The sequence below is a fragment of the Chaetodon trifascialis genome, chromosome 11, assembly GCF_039877785.1.
Source record: "Chaetodon trifascialis isolate fChaTrf1 chromosome 11, fChaTrf1.hap1, whole genome shotgun sequence".
In the NCBI taxonomy this organism is placed as follows: Eukaryota; Metazoa; Chordata; class Actinopteri; order Chaetodontiformes; family Chaetodontidae; genus Chaetodon; species Chaetodon trifascialis.
In genome coordinates, this window is record NC_092066.1 from 17,352,078 (window position 1) to 17,366,781 (window position 14,704).

Here is a 14,704-nt window from a genome sequence, read left to right on the forward strand (position 1 = left end):
AAATCGGATTGGTCGATTTTCACAAGCTGACCTGAGCTCAGACAGCAGATGTCGCAGTTGTTTTATTGCAGTGTTTTTAACAACAGAGGCGAGGAAGAAATTCTGAGTCGACCACGGATTATGCCAAAACGCAAGAAACATAAAATGGCTTTTAATTATTTCTAATATCTCACATATTTGTAGAAATGTCAGCGTATCTCATACAAATGATACTTTATCATCAAACGTTGGACATTTTTTTTTAAGATAAATAATCAGTTATGAGTGTTAACGGTCAGGCGCGAATGGGCAGCCCTTCGCTAAATACTGAGGGCTTCAGAGTTAGTTTTGGCTAACAAAGCAAGCTCCAAAATGTCGGGGGAGGTGTATCTCCTGTGGCTTCTCTCGCTGTTACAAACGGTAAGTGTATTAACGCTGAAAATAAGCAATTGTCGCCGCTTTCAGAAGAGCTTTACTCTTAGCATAAATGGTTGGCGAAGCTGTCACCTGTCTAACATTGTGCTCAGTTTTTGTGAGCAGCATCCTGATTTGCCCGGAGCCTCAAAATGACGTGGCTTATCCACAAAACCTATGAGCGCCGATAGGAAAGTGAAGCCTCCTCAATCGCTATTAGCTAACTGAGTTTTACAACCTACAAATCAGTCGCTATGTAGAAGCGTGTGTTTTGAAAAAGGAGGGCAACGGTAAACTAAGACTTCAGCTGTTCTGAATTTACTCGTCACTGTGGAAATCTCTTTCCGGCTCAGTAAAATGAGACCTAAACGCCTGAAGCCAGCCAAAATATTATCCTTCCGCTTAAGGTAATCAGAGAATTGCATAGCCAAGAGAAAGAACACAAATCAGACTGTCAGAATTCCTTCGAAACATTATAAATAGGGACTTTTATGGGGAGGTCAAATTTGAGAGAACACCGTTTTCTTGGATCTTGAAAGCGAAAACAGTTTACGTGAAGTCTGGTGGGGTCCTGGCCGGCTTGCGTGTCAAGAAAAAAAAAAAAATCCTGACGAAACAAAGTACCTAGCAACAGTAGCGGAGTCCTCTGTCATTCACTATGGCAACAGGACTTTATAAAGAATTTTGCGTTTGTATTTCAGCAGCAGATCAGACTGAAACACTGTTTAACCTCAACCCCTCTAAACTCTCCTGTCAATCAATCAATCAATCAGCCAAAGATAACAGAGTCTAATCATATCAAATCTGTTGGTCACAGTAGTTACTCTTAAGATGTCACTGAGGACTTCATAGTGAATTTTGATCAACTGAACACAGATTTATAGATTATAGATGACAATGTTGTAGATGTCACACTGCTGTTCTAAAGAGTTATTGATATGTTCGTTCTACAGTGCACTAAATTTTTAACCCAGTGATTCACAGCACATGGTTATTATCACTCCTCAAAAACCTGGCCTTTCATATTTTCCTCTCTGTATTACCGTTATCCCCTCTATCCTCTCTTCAGCTGTCGGCGTATGGTGCTGAGGTGTCATCCGAGGTGTGCCGGGACCTGGGCTTCTCCAGCAACCTGCTGTGCAGCTCCTGTGACCTGCTTGGGGAGTTCAGCCTCACCAAGCTCCAGCCTGACTGCCGGCAGTGCTGCCAGCAGGAAGCCCAGATGGAAGCGCGCAAGGTAAGAGAAGCAGCATATGTAGCTCGCAGTGCTGCAAACAGGAAGTAATTGCCTGTCCTGATTCAGGCACAGCATGGGGCTTTTTACAAAGACCTGTTCAGAGGAAATGTAGTGGGAATAGAAGATTTGTAACCAGAAACATGGTGAACAAAGTGCATGCAGTAGAATGATAAAATGAAGTTTCATTTTGTGCTGCATGACTGGACCTGACACATTTGATGATGCACAACAGATTGTTTAATATGTAGGGTTGTGAGCTGATCTGTATGCTGTCTTTAATCATTTACGGAGCTTCAGTGAAGACAGGCTCCTTAGTGGGTAGTGGTAGCACTCAGAGGACCTCCTTGTCAGGATGCATCATATTTATTGACAGGATGACATCTGCCAGCATTTGAACTCCTACTAAAAACAACCTAGTCTTAACCTCCCTGTCACTGGGTCTGTTGACACTGTTCGCAGCTGTGCATCAGATCTGAGCTGCCACACACAAACTCTGTCACTATCCGTCTGTCTCAATCTTTCTCTGTGATGTTGAGAGTCGAGGCTCCTTAACCCTGAGCTTGACACTCCCCATGGGGTCCAAGTGTCAGGTTTTGCAGAAATAACCTCTCTCAGCCCCTGTCGGAGAAGTGTTACTGTGCGCTCATTGCTCCGGTGATTACAGCACATTCAGAAGGACTCCCCGCTGGGCTCTGACGGGTAAACACTGAGTCGAATGATGGTGGAAAAACAATGTAATTTTTCTTTGATTAAGCAAAGCCCCCGGAGCTTGTGTGGTATCCTAGCAACAGCACCTTGGAAAAGAGTAGTGCACACCTCATCACACCTCTTGATTATCACTCTGTTTCAGGCAGACACTCAGAGGAAAGATGACTCCTCCTCCTACTCACGATTTGAGTGAAAATGCCACAAAGAAGAGCAATTGGCTGTCTCCAGCTGCGCTCTGAGGGTACCGGTAGAAACGACAGTGTCGCTAAGCACATTTTCTTCTCAGACAGCAACAATTATCTGCCTTTGGAATTCTTTCAGTCTTGCAATTGGCATCAGTGCCGTGTCATTACACCCTCTGAGAAATGGCTTATTGCACAGCCCATTTGATTAGTTAGATTCACTGAGCATGGAGGGCATTTTGGTTACTCATTCTCTGCAGAGAAGCCCGGGCATATCAGCACCTCAGCTCCCCTGGGTGTCACTGTATGAGCAGGAAACCCTTCCTGAGAGACTCTCAGGCCAATACAGTGGGTGACAAAAACAAGCCTTGTAAGCCTCAGTGAATATGTATGGCAGTAGTCTGTTTTTTTTGTTTTTTTTTGTCAACAAATCCCATGAAAAGACCAAAACCAACAATGAATGGATTTACTTACTTTACTTACATAAGTATCGTCTGTGTAGCCAAAGCCTAATGCTGTGATATCTTATTCCTCTCTGCCATAGAGCTCAGCTGTCGTCCAGAAACTATTATTAACTCACACCAAAAAATACTGATGAGTTGATTACAGGATAATTCCATGGACTTTTTAAAATGCCAGGACTGAATGATCCAGAATAATCCCCATTTAAGACTAAAAAAATCCCTTAAACCAGCGTCTTTTGGCATGTAAAGTCTTCGTTGTGGTCTTTAATATCACATATCTTAGTTAAACTGAAAAGGATGAAACCTGTTGATTATGTTTCATAGGATCTTGTTTTTATTAACCTGTAGTTCTACGTGTGTGGCTCTTTTTTTAGTGCCAGTACTACATCATTTATAAATATCACCATATTTGCTTGAATCTTTTAGGCTGTGCTGAACACAGTTGTTTCAGCGTCTGCCTACAGGGTTATTTGTGTACTTAAAGAAAGATAAAGAGAATACACGGATGGAGTTATTGATAAAGTATTACTTTCCACGCTTGCTTTTGGTTTTGAAATCACTGATATAAGCAGGCTTATTAGCTAATTAGAAGCATTCCAACATTTAGAAATGCTTCAATGATTCACTCATTCAATCACTTGTTTCCTCGCTCCTTGTTCTCAGAGAGAGTCGTGACTTGTCTCTGATCTGTGTGGTGAAATGAGAAGCACAGAAATTTCATTTCAGCTGTGCTGGATTGTTTACAGAAAGACAGGGGAAGAGGATAAGATCTGAGCTTTGCATGCGTAATTTAATTTGCCGTGTGAACCAGCCAACCAGGCCATTTACCACTCTCCTCCCTGAAACAGCGAGCAGAGCATGGCCTTGAAATACTGCTGCGACACTCCAATTTCCTTTAACTTATTGTATATTGGTGCTGGAGGTTTGATTACAAGTGAGCCCTGCACAAACTGCCATCCATCAGCTCTGCTCCATATGCACAGACTCACAGTTTAATGACCCCCAAGGAGTCGCCTGGACACGTTTATGAATCAGTCTGCCTGAATCAAATTACTCCTCCAGGCCAGACATCCTACCACCAGCGGGGCTCCAGCCCATTCTGTCTCTTTGTCCGGGTGTGGGGGGTGGGATTCCACATGGGCTACCTAACATGTTTCTCTGCATGCAGCTGTATGCGGGGGCCATCCTCGAGGTGTGTGGATGAAAACTGGGGAGGTTCCCCCAAGTCCAAGGTGAGTTCTCTGTTGGGATGTGATTATACTCTGTCTTATCTTGTTTTGAAGTACAGCAACAGCTCTTTCCTGACACTGAGCCTGTGCTGTGTGCAGGTCTGTGTATTAATCAGTGGGAATGTGTGTGAAATATATCCTTTTGAGATCCCTTTTTGCAGTAGGTGGTCTAAGACGCCTCTGGGCCCCTTTTCAAACGAGCTTTTGAAGTTTTTTACCCGCTGTGTCTTGGGAGTAGACCTCCCATCTCTGCTCAGAGTAACATTTAGTTAATTCAGTGTCGGGTTACGTCAGTGGAGATACTGCAGCTCGCCCCGGTATGGGGGTAGACGTCTGGAGCCCGGTCTGCGCCATATGGCTGCCGTTTGTTTACTTCAGCTGTAGCCACTGTCTTTTCAACTGTCTCCACTGTTGTTAACGCTGCATTCTCAGGAGGCTTTGCAGTTGTCACTAATTACAGACCTGCGTACGAAAATAGAAAGACTAATTGACTCATTCACTGGCCGACATTTGTCTCACCTGTCGTTTATCTCCTCAGCTTTTGTCAGGAGCGAAAAGCCGAAGATGTTCAAGGGTCTTCAGATCAAGGTAGGGTTGATGCATTGTGTTGATGACGTAGCGCCATGATGATAATAATGATAATACATTTTGTTTAGAAGCGCCTTTCAAAACACTCAAGGACACTTTACAGAGTGGGTAAAAACACAAGCGAAATGCATAGAATAAATAAGAGCACAATAATTAAAAACACATCAAGTTAAAAACAACTGATGATGACTGCTGTTGTCTCATAATTAGACACGTTAAGCCTCGTCTGGGGGAAAAAAAAGCAGTTACAGAGATCAGATTATGTCGCTCAGTTGACTCACAAACGTTTCTGTGAATACTTTTCATCTGTATTTCGGGCAGACCTGCCTTCCTAACACCCCTCCTCTTTTTCTCTCTTTCCCACTCACCCCATCCCACACGGCAGTACGTGAGAGGCTCAGATCCTGTACTAAAGCTTTTGGACGATAACGGGAACATCGCTGAAGAGCTCAGCATCCTCAAGTGGAACACAGACAGTGTGGAGGAGTTCCTGAGTGAGAAATTAGACCGGATATAAGCAGGAGAATTCAACCTTGTTTTGTTTTTAGTCTTAGTGTCTGTTCACGCAAATTACATCCCTCCAGTGGTGTCTAGTCATGCAGGTATTTTCTGTTTTATATGCCAAGGTTGAGAGATATCTGTCCCTGAGGTTTCTGCATCCCCTGCTTCAATACAGTTTTGTTTTTGCTATTAAGGTTGCGGCAGAAATCACAAGAGACAGATCTTTTCAAATTTGAGCATATGAAACCAAAACCGTGAGTGCGTGGTTAGAGACTAGTGGGGGAAAGTGCGAAAATGTTTCTTTGTAGTTTGAGTGAACTGAAACTTTAGTTATTTACCAATTTGTACACAACTTGGCCTTGATAGATGGTTGTTAAGTCACTGCTCTATATGACTGTTTTTGTACCTGAAAATCATCAAATTCTTGTGTTGATTTTACCAAATAACTTCAGTGATTGTGTGAAAAGACATAATCATAGATCCCAGACGGGCAGCACATCCGAAATTCTGACAGATTGCAGATTAATCGTGGCTCAGAGTGGGTCCGCTATGTTTCAAAAGTAATTCTTATCAAGACCCATGTTGTTGTCTAACCTGTTCAAATTTCTGTTCTCCTTTCGTCTGTCGGATATTCTGTAAAATTGTTGTTTTTTTTATAACGCTCAACATTGTGATGGATGAGATTTGCTGTAAGATTGAATCCTAGTGGCTCTCCAAATGCAGATGTCTTTGCCGAAGCACACACTAGTGAAGACCTCACAGTAAACCAGAGCTGGGATGTGAGGTCTGATGTATATTTGTGTTTTTCTGCATCTTCTGCTTTGAAGAGAAACTGGATTTCTTTTGGATGCTTGTTTTTGAGTGAGTGAGGCGACTGTTTAAATATGCAACAATAAACAAAGTCTCTGATGGTTTTTCTGTCTGTAGTTTTTGTTTGTCTACAGAAATACAGAAGTGTGTGTGAAAACAGTCATCTTGGTTATTATATAGTGCAGACCACTGCTTAGCTGTGCAGACTGATTTAAAACCAAAAGAAGAATGTGCTGACATCAAGTGGTGTGAAAAAGCATTGCAAGCAGCTCGGTGCAGTGACAGGTGGATGCTCAGCCTGCAGGTAGACAAAAGGAGTTCCAGACACTCCCACCCCATTGAGATTTCCTTACCTTCTTACATTCCTCATGGCAGTTCTCTCTGGACGGTACATGTGGCATTCTCTGCAAGGGAAGAGGAACCAAAAACCACCCAAATGCCCTTCTTGCAGCATGGAAGTACTCGGTAGATTACAAAATAATGTGTACTCTATATTGTATTGCCATAAGAGACACAATGGGATTTACTGTCTCTAGCCTCTGTTGGATTTTCATACAGCTTCCAGTCTGGATAAACCAGGGGGACGGTGTATCTTCGGATTTTATTTTGCATGTTGAAGTTTCTTTTTAAATATGGAAGATCATCATGCAAGTTGGCTCCAGATACACCTTAAACCAAGGGTATTAATATATGCATTCATCTCCCTTGACATGTCTTTACTCGTAGATAAGTCCTGGATTGATAAGAACGCATATATGAGTTTCACATGTCAATCAGACATTAATCATTAATCATTTATTGAGCAATTCAAAGAACATTATTTCACAAATCAGTGTTTTATTAACACAAACATAAAATGATTTTAACAACACTCAAGTAAAAAAAAAAACATCAATTACGTGTGTACTTATAAATACCTAGTAACCACTGAGAAGTGCATAGGAAAACTGAATATTTTGCCACAACTCCTTTCTAATTACACCCTTCACACTGCTGCTAGGACATGAAACATTACTGACTCTCATTATCAGACATTAAAGACGTACTATTGAATGCGTATATGAAGCAACTAAAAAAAAACATCCACAAAACATTCTGCATGAGAAAAGCTAAAAGCGCGCGGCTCAGCAAACACAAACTGCCAGGGCTTCAGCTGTTACACGTAGTTCTGCTCTCTCTTGCCGCCCTCTGAGTGGTGATCGCTCACGTCAGTTTTGGTGCGGGACTGAGGTTTGTAGACAACCCCTGGGTAACTGCAAAACGGGAAGCGACACATGGAGTACAGGTAATTCTACTGTGATCTACTGTGTAGCTTCTGTCAAAGCACATGAAAAGGTCATATTTCAAATAGCAGGAGATTGCTGCAAGTGAAAAGAGCATCAGTTCAGTCCAGAACAAACCTGCAGACTTCAGCAGATGAGCAGAATATGTGGACCTTCAGAGATTCAGACTGTAAGATGTTTAGGTGCTTTCTCATTATTTGTTATCACTAGAAATCTGTGAGGGGACTCACCTTGATTTTTCATTTTTCATTATTTCCCTGAACGCCAAAGACTTCAAGATGCCCGCAACAAGCAGGATGCCCCCTCCGATCCAGGCTACGAACAGCGCAGGGCCAAATGTGTATCTGAAGGGACAACCAATATTCAGACCAGGTGCAGTGTAGCTCCAGAATAATAAGAAGAATATGTAAATGTGAGCAAAATAAAAAATGTTGTATCCTACGTGGGTGCTAGTCCCATTCCTCCACCCATCCCCATCTCTCCCTGCATGCTTCCTCCGTATCCTCCGTATCCTCCTCCATAGTTGGTGTAAGTGGACGCCCTGAAAGTGGCCACAATCTGGTTGGCGTAGACAGAGGCTCCTGCTATGTCACACACACCTGAGAGGAAGGTACGGAGAGATGTACAAAAATGATGAGTTGATGGATTAATGATTCTCATTGGTAATATCTTACAAATGAACTTCCCATTTGATGGACTCAGAGTGTATTTCTGACCATACCGGCGACGATGAACATGATGCCAGCAGTGAGGCTCATCTTTGCCTTGGTGGTGTCCTCCACCTTGGTCATTTTGAGGCATTTGAGGGAGAAAACTGATATGATCGTCCCGAGGACACTCAGCACCACGCCCACGATCATCAGGGCTCGCACTGCCTGGAAGGCACCTAGTGGACAGAAAGCACACCCTCAGAGTCCTTGACAGAGGTAAGTGCCTACTCAGCCTATATTACATAGAAATGTGCATCACAGGTGATATAAATCATGAGTCTGACAATAAGACTTCTATTTGGTCCCATATGTAACAGATGTATTTGATCTTATTATGTGGCCTGTGTTCTCCTCTAGGAACCTGCCCTTTGCTTGTTGTTTGTTCTCTTTCTGATAACTGTGTTGACTAAGTCTCAGTCTGCCTGTCCATTATAGTGACCAGAATGCACTGGTGCTAATACAAATACTGATAGGAGAGAGCTCGCCACAGGAACAAGAGTTTGTGTGAGGACAAAAGAAACTGAGAGTAAAAAAGTCAAACTGTTTAAAAAAAGAAAAAAAAAGTTATATCATGAGAAGCTTTTTGCTTTTGGCTGAAATAATCTGGTTTATCCCTTCAACGCCTGAATGCGAAAGTCCTCACAGATTAACTCAAAGTCTTTTAATCACCTTTATTAACTCTTTCGATTCCTAAATTAATAGAAAAGTTGACTTTCTGTGCTGCTTACACATGTCATCATACAACTGAACGAGACTCATCACACACACATTAAAAACCTCCTTTCCTTCATTTAAGAGGAACCACTTTGGTCCTCTTGGATCTTCACAAGCCGTGAGAGAACTTCCTCCTAAACCCAGTGCTGGACACTTTAGTTACAGCTTCCTCAAACTCTCAGGAAACACCTAACAATATTTCTCCTAACTGCTCAGATTCAACACCACCACATTCAAACAGCAATGAACTAAATCTTTGGATGCAGTCAAACAGTCACCGGGGAGGCTCTGCTCGTTGAAACATAAGAGAGTTCTGTCCTACCTGAGAAGCCCAGGACGCCATAGAGCGGGCGGCACTCTGTGAATCCAGAGGAAGCGGTCTCACAGTCCTGCCACAGACCCCTGTAGGTGTAAACAGACGTCACCACATCCCCCTGCCTGTCCTTCACGCTCCATCTGTTCATGGCAGTAGCTGCGATGAGGGCCGCCGCGCCAATCAAGCCCAAAACGAATCCGCCATTCTGCAGAACCGAAGGCGCCATTGTTGTTTCCTCCTTTAGAAGTTAGACAATGTACTTGAGAGGCACAGTGCGCGCAGGATAGTTTGTGCCCAGTTTAAATAGATAAAGAGCCTAATGTTTGAAATATATCTGCACGTGTAAATGAGATTAAGTGGACGTGCCAAAGGTGAGCAGGTGTGTGTGTGTATGTGTGTGTGTGGAGAATGAAAGCGGGCGATGTGGCACTTTGTAGTGATGGTGGCGTTGGGTGGAGACGGTTGGGTTTCACCCAGTGGGCGATACAGCCGCACGGGTTGGGCTATCTTGTGTGGAGAGGTGTGGACACAGTGGTGATAGGCACACCTGGCACTTAGAAGAGGACTAACTGTTTGAATGTAAATACAGGAAACTGAATCACTGACTCCACCGGGCTTTCAGTAAACCGCCAACAGTTGGTAGATTAGTAAATGATGCAGTAATGTGTGAGATTAACACTCAAAAATGATGCAGCAGTGGAGAAAAACAAACATGCAGATACACACAGAAATGAGCGTGTCACTTAGTCAGGTACAACGTAACACACTACAAGACAAACACAGGACAAAATAAGAAACTAGACAAGTGGAGACTCTTGATTATGACGTGAGCGTGGACAGAGAAGTTCTCGAGGTGTTCCTTTAAAATGAGGTATGACAAGCCACAGCAGTGATATAAAACCTTTTTTCACATCCACAGGGAGGCCAGAGGTCAGGCTCAGCCACAGGGCTGCATCCCTGGATGCACTTTTGGAATGACTAAGATTCACTTCAGACACTTCAGCAAGACAAAATCTCACAGCACTGGGACTTTAAACCTGCCACTTGATCCTAAGAACTTTCTCCTCTCCTGGCTGCCCAGGGTGACAGGTGAAAACCCTCTGAATGGAGCGTTCTGACGGCCAAGGGTTTAAGATAGTGACCATGTAATTATAAAGTCCATGATTCACGTCCAGCCAAGGACATGTGTTACATTTCTTCTATGTAAAAAAGACAACAATTCCTCCCAAAATGCTGTCTGGGCAGGACCCAAACATACTGACGAAGCATCAGTGGTGAGTTCTTTCCTGTTGTAGGTTTGATAAAGTCATACGTTGAGACTGAAACTCAGCGGTTTCAGTCAGAGGACTGATTCCCTCTCAGTAACTTTGAAACAAACAGTACCTCATACAATTCCCATGATTCAACGTTTCACCTTATCACTTTGTCAACAACTTTACGGAGTGAAGTTTCTATTCTTCTCTTATCGTGAGCCTGACTCGCTCTCCTTCCCTCTCACAAACACGCTCACAGAAAAACAACAAATCTCGTACAGTAGGCACGATGGGACATTTTACTTTTATATGTCATTTGAGTGGACTTCTGTTTTTCCATTGATTTTTTGTCTTTGCTGCGTATCTCGTCGAGAGATTAGAAGTCAGCTTATTTAAATAAGAGCAAGCAGGTGGTTAGGAACATGAAAACATGCTTTGATATCAGACTTCCGCCAGTTATTACTATAACTGAAGAAAGACTGTAGCGATGTCGATCATCCCAAACTATAATATCAAAGAAATGATTCAACCTCGCAGCAACATTGCTCACTGAACAGCAACTGACTTATTATTCAGAACTGATGTGGCTGCGTATATAAAATGTTCAGACCGTCTTTACACAATATCCTGACAACAGACTCCAAATAAAGAATAAAAATCCAGTTGTAAAACAATGCTTAATGGAAACATTTATTATTTCCAAATAAAAAACAGGCCTACATACTGAGACAGAGACTGAGGGACAAACTGGTGTTACTGTCCAAATGTAAGAATGCATGAATCAAGAGCGCAAAATTAAAACCTGATGGCTTTTTTTTTTTTTTTTTTTTTTTTTTGGTGAATAAATATGTAAGAAAAGAGGCTTCCTCTGCCCTCTTCTATCCAGAAGAGCTTTCTGTGCATCTGAGTGACAGTATGTGGACACAAAAGTTGGTTTTGATCAGTCATGTAGAAAAGCTATGCGTGGGCCTCCTGCATTTCATCTGAAGCTGTGTTAAATGTATGTTTTTGGCAAAAAAGTAACAAAATAGCATCTTCACATTACTCTCCAAATCTTCCCTCTGCATGTACATGAACAATAAGTATTAAAGGGACTTTGGTGTGTTCAGTAGTAGGTAAACAGCAATTCATGGCGTTTTTTGAAACGCATTTAATATCTGTGGAAACATTATAATATTCAGTTTTGCTGTGATTTGTGTAGAATAAAAAACATTATTATAGCCCAGTTCTTTTTCTTCTGTGATATGACATGAGGAGGTCCTGTGCGCAAACTTTTTCCGTCCTCCGGTCCGTCACACAGTGGAGCTGGGTGAAGCGTACGAGTCCATGCCGCTCTTGCTCATCCCTCCAGGGAAGAGAATATAGGCTACCTGGGGCTGTAAACTGGCAGCAGACCAGGCGCTACAGTTACACGGCACCACGTACCCCGGGCTGGAGGGCGACGGGTGGGTGTGGGTGTGCTGTCCGGGGCAAGCCAGACCCCCGATCCCTGCAGTCTGGTATCCAAACGTGTGCGTGCTGAAGGGCAGCGCGCCGGCGGCCAGAGTGTGCGGTATCTCCGCCATCCGCTGGACAGCTCCGGTGCTGAACTGCGCCACCGGCTCCAGCAGCGAGAAGGACGAGGAGGAGGAGGCGGGAGCGAGGAGAGCTCTGGCTTTATCCCCGGGGACAAGAAAGGAGTCCATGGAAAATCCCTTCAAATGCTCCGCCGCGTCCCCGAGTAAAGACGGCAGCGGGAAGACGAAACGGTCCCTCTTCAGGAGACTCTTGGGTTTGCGCCGGGGTCTGTACTTGTAGTCCGGGTGCTCCTTCATGTGCTGAGCCCGCAGTCTCTTGGCCTCGTCAATGTACGGACGTTTCTCGGAGTCGGAGAGCAGCTTCCACTCCGCGCCGAGTCTCTTGCTGATTTCAGAGTTGTGCATCTTTGGGTTCTCCTGGGCCATTTTCCTCCTCTGGCCTCTGGACCACACCATGAAAGCATTCATGGGTCTTTTGATGTGATCTAAAGGTTTTGCCATATCAGAAAGTGACACATTAAAAACACACACCGGCCCTGCGATAAATTAAGTCAGCCTCTCCAGGAAGCGCATGCTCCTCTCGTGCGTAAAAAGAAAAGTGGCGAAGAAGTGCCAAAGACAGATTCGGTTAATAAATATTTTCTCTGTCTCTTTGGTGGGAAAACACTAGACACCGTGATTCCAAATTGAAACATTTGCACAAAGTGGAACGGAAAAGTACATAAAGCGCAAAGCCTGCGCGCGCGCATGAATGGAGCAAGTTGGACGCTTGTTATGGATGAAGCTGGGCATGTCAACCACTGATCACCACACCACTGTCACGGCGGGCCAGGCCAATGGGAATGAGAGAGAGCGCTGTAATCCCTTCACAAAAAGTGACTGTACAACGTTTCTGAGGGACTCCCTCCTCCCCCCTCTCCAAATGTCTACCGAGACAAGCGCAGGCAGGAGAGCAGTGAAGAAAGCGATCTGCTGCACAACACAAGAAGCACAGAGCTGCACATCAGAAGGTTTGTAAAGGCTATGGAAGTCAAATACGGAGATTTCCGCGGCAGCTCCTCGTTGCCATATAATGACTCATAGAGCTCAATAATGAGTCTAGTTCAGAAGATCTGTGTATCTGAGTCCAGAAAACATCTCATTAAACAAAGGGTGTAGGCAGAATTTTAGGAATAGTCTGACTCAAACATCCCTCACAACCCCAGGAAGAGGGGCTCTAATATTTGTAATGATTTGGACTTTTCAAGCCAACTGTTTTATTATACTTTCTGCAAGTTTTACTGGAACAGAACAACTATTTCAAGGAAAATGCTCTGGAAAACAACACAGCTAGATTAAAATAACTCACAATTAGTATCAGGTTACAGAGTTCTTTTTTTAAAAAAAAAAAAAACTTCCAGGGAAATGACATTACAGACACACAAAATAAGGTGCTATCATTTCCCATTTCTCATTAAAGTTTAAATGTTGCTTCAAAGCTCTCTCCAAGCTATCTGGGGGAGAGATATTGAATCCTGGTGGGAAATGGGTTGAAAAGCAGTGCAACCAGGATAAAAACGACATGATCCTATAAAACAACATCAAATGAAACGGGCCATGGATCAGTGGGTGGAGACTCTACTGCAAAATCACTCCCAATTTGTCCTCTTAGTTTTCTCAAACTTGTCCTCAAAACTGACCCTCATTTAAATTCCTTCCCATGATGCCATGCAGGGTCCTTAAACATCGATATGTGTGCAAGCGTCTCACCTCTCCATCCTCCATACTCTGCAAAATCAATACTAATCCCAGCTGTAATTCACTGGCCCTGTGTGACTCCATTGGTTGTTACAGTTTTCATAATTACGATACCTTATCTGATCAAATATATGCTTTAGCCGTCTCGTCCGTTATTGAAATGACATTGACGGAGAAACGTCTGAGCAGTAACTTAACTATGAAGTATGTACAGCATACTGTACGTGTACACTGCTGCTCAGAGGAAGATGCAGGTGCTTCTGAGTAACAACAGGGGATTACTGCGTGGACAATGCACTCAGGAAGCTCATTCCACAAGGAGCAATTCAATAGTTTTTCTGGGTGTCTAAGAGGAAGCTTCTAGGCTGCCCCAAAGGACCCCAAAATGGCCTCTGCAAAAAGGATTATTACCATGACAGAAGCATGATGTGTTTCTCAGTACACAGGCCTGTGGTGGCCAGCTGGAGCTCTAGGTTTAGGTTTTGGTAGCCGCGATAAACTTAGATATCAGGGCACTGGTGAGGAGGAGGCCTTTATTTCATTTACCTCCCACAATCAAAGGCACCACGGCCTCTTCAAAGGCAAAATAAATGGACATAAAAGATCCGGCGGCGCACACGGCATCAGAGGTGGAGATGATAAGATGTCTTCAGAGAGCGTTTTTCTGCGGCCTGCCTTGGAGAAGACAGGCCGGAGGGATAAGGTGATTGGCAGCAGGGGTCAGACAGTTGATCTGTCTCCTCATAGCTGTGCTGTTATCTTCTGTGCTGTAGGTTCAGGCCTCACGCACAGGAGGCAAGCACCGCCACACAGAGACGATGATTACATCCACAGAGGAACCATGTTTTAGAGAGTCCTCGGCAGTGAGGAGGAATACTGTGTGCAAAAAAACAACATGAGAGTGTCTGAAGGGCAGCGCGGAGAAATCTGTTCGCTGCAAACTGTTACTATCGTTTGTCAAGATTTATTTTTGTTCTTTCGGCTGTTTCAGTTCAGAGAGTATGTGTTTTTGTGTACTCAGTCAGTGTCTGACTTCTAAGAAAGGGCAGCATTTCAACTCTG

At 43.7% G+C, this 14,704-nt stretch overlaps 3 protein-coding genes across 3 annotated transcripts; 1 reads left to right on the forward strand and 2 right to left on the reverse strand.

Annotated features, from left to right (window-relative positions):
• The first annotated feature begins 78 nt into the window (after window positions 1-78).
• selenof (selenoprotein F) lies at window positions 79-6,216 on the forward strand. The gene is made up of 5 exons (XM_070974953.1): window positions 79-399; window positions 1,463-1,630; window positions 4,153-4,216; window positions 4,752-4,801; window positions 5,187-6,216. The coding sequence occupies exons 1-5, from the start codon at window positions 352-354 to the stop codon at window positions 5,316-5,318; spliced, it is 462 nt and encodes a 153-aa protein (XP_070831054.1). The 5' UTR covers window positions 79-351; the 3' UTR covers window positions 5,319-6,216.
• A 1,052-nt stretch (window positions 6,217-7,268) lies between these two features.
• On the reverse strand, window positions 7,269-9,361 carry cldn18 (claudin 18). The gene is made up of 5 exons (XM_070974918.1): window positions 9,142-9,361; window positions 8,117-8,281; window positions 7,838-7,994; window positions 7,626-7,739; window positions 7,269-7,365 (listed from the first exon to the last, which is right to left on the reverse strand). Exons 1-5 carry the CDS (start codon window positions 9,359-9,361, stop codon window positions 7,269-7,271), a joined length of 753 nt encoding a protein of 250 aa, XP_070831019.1.
• A 2,319-nt stretch (window positions 9,362-11,680) lies between these two features.
• Window positions 11,681-12,415, reverse strand: LOC139339111 (transcription factor Sox-14). The gene has a single exon (XM_070974571.1). The coding sequence runs from the start codon at window positions 12,404-12,406 to the stop codon at window positions 11,681-11,683; it is 726 nt and encodes a 241-aa protein (XP_070830672.1). The 5' UTR covers window positions 12,407-12,415.
• Window positions 12,416-14,704: the final 2,289 nt, after the last annotated feature.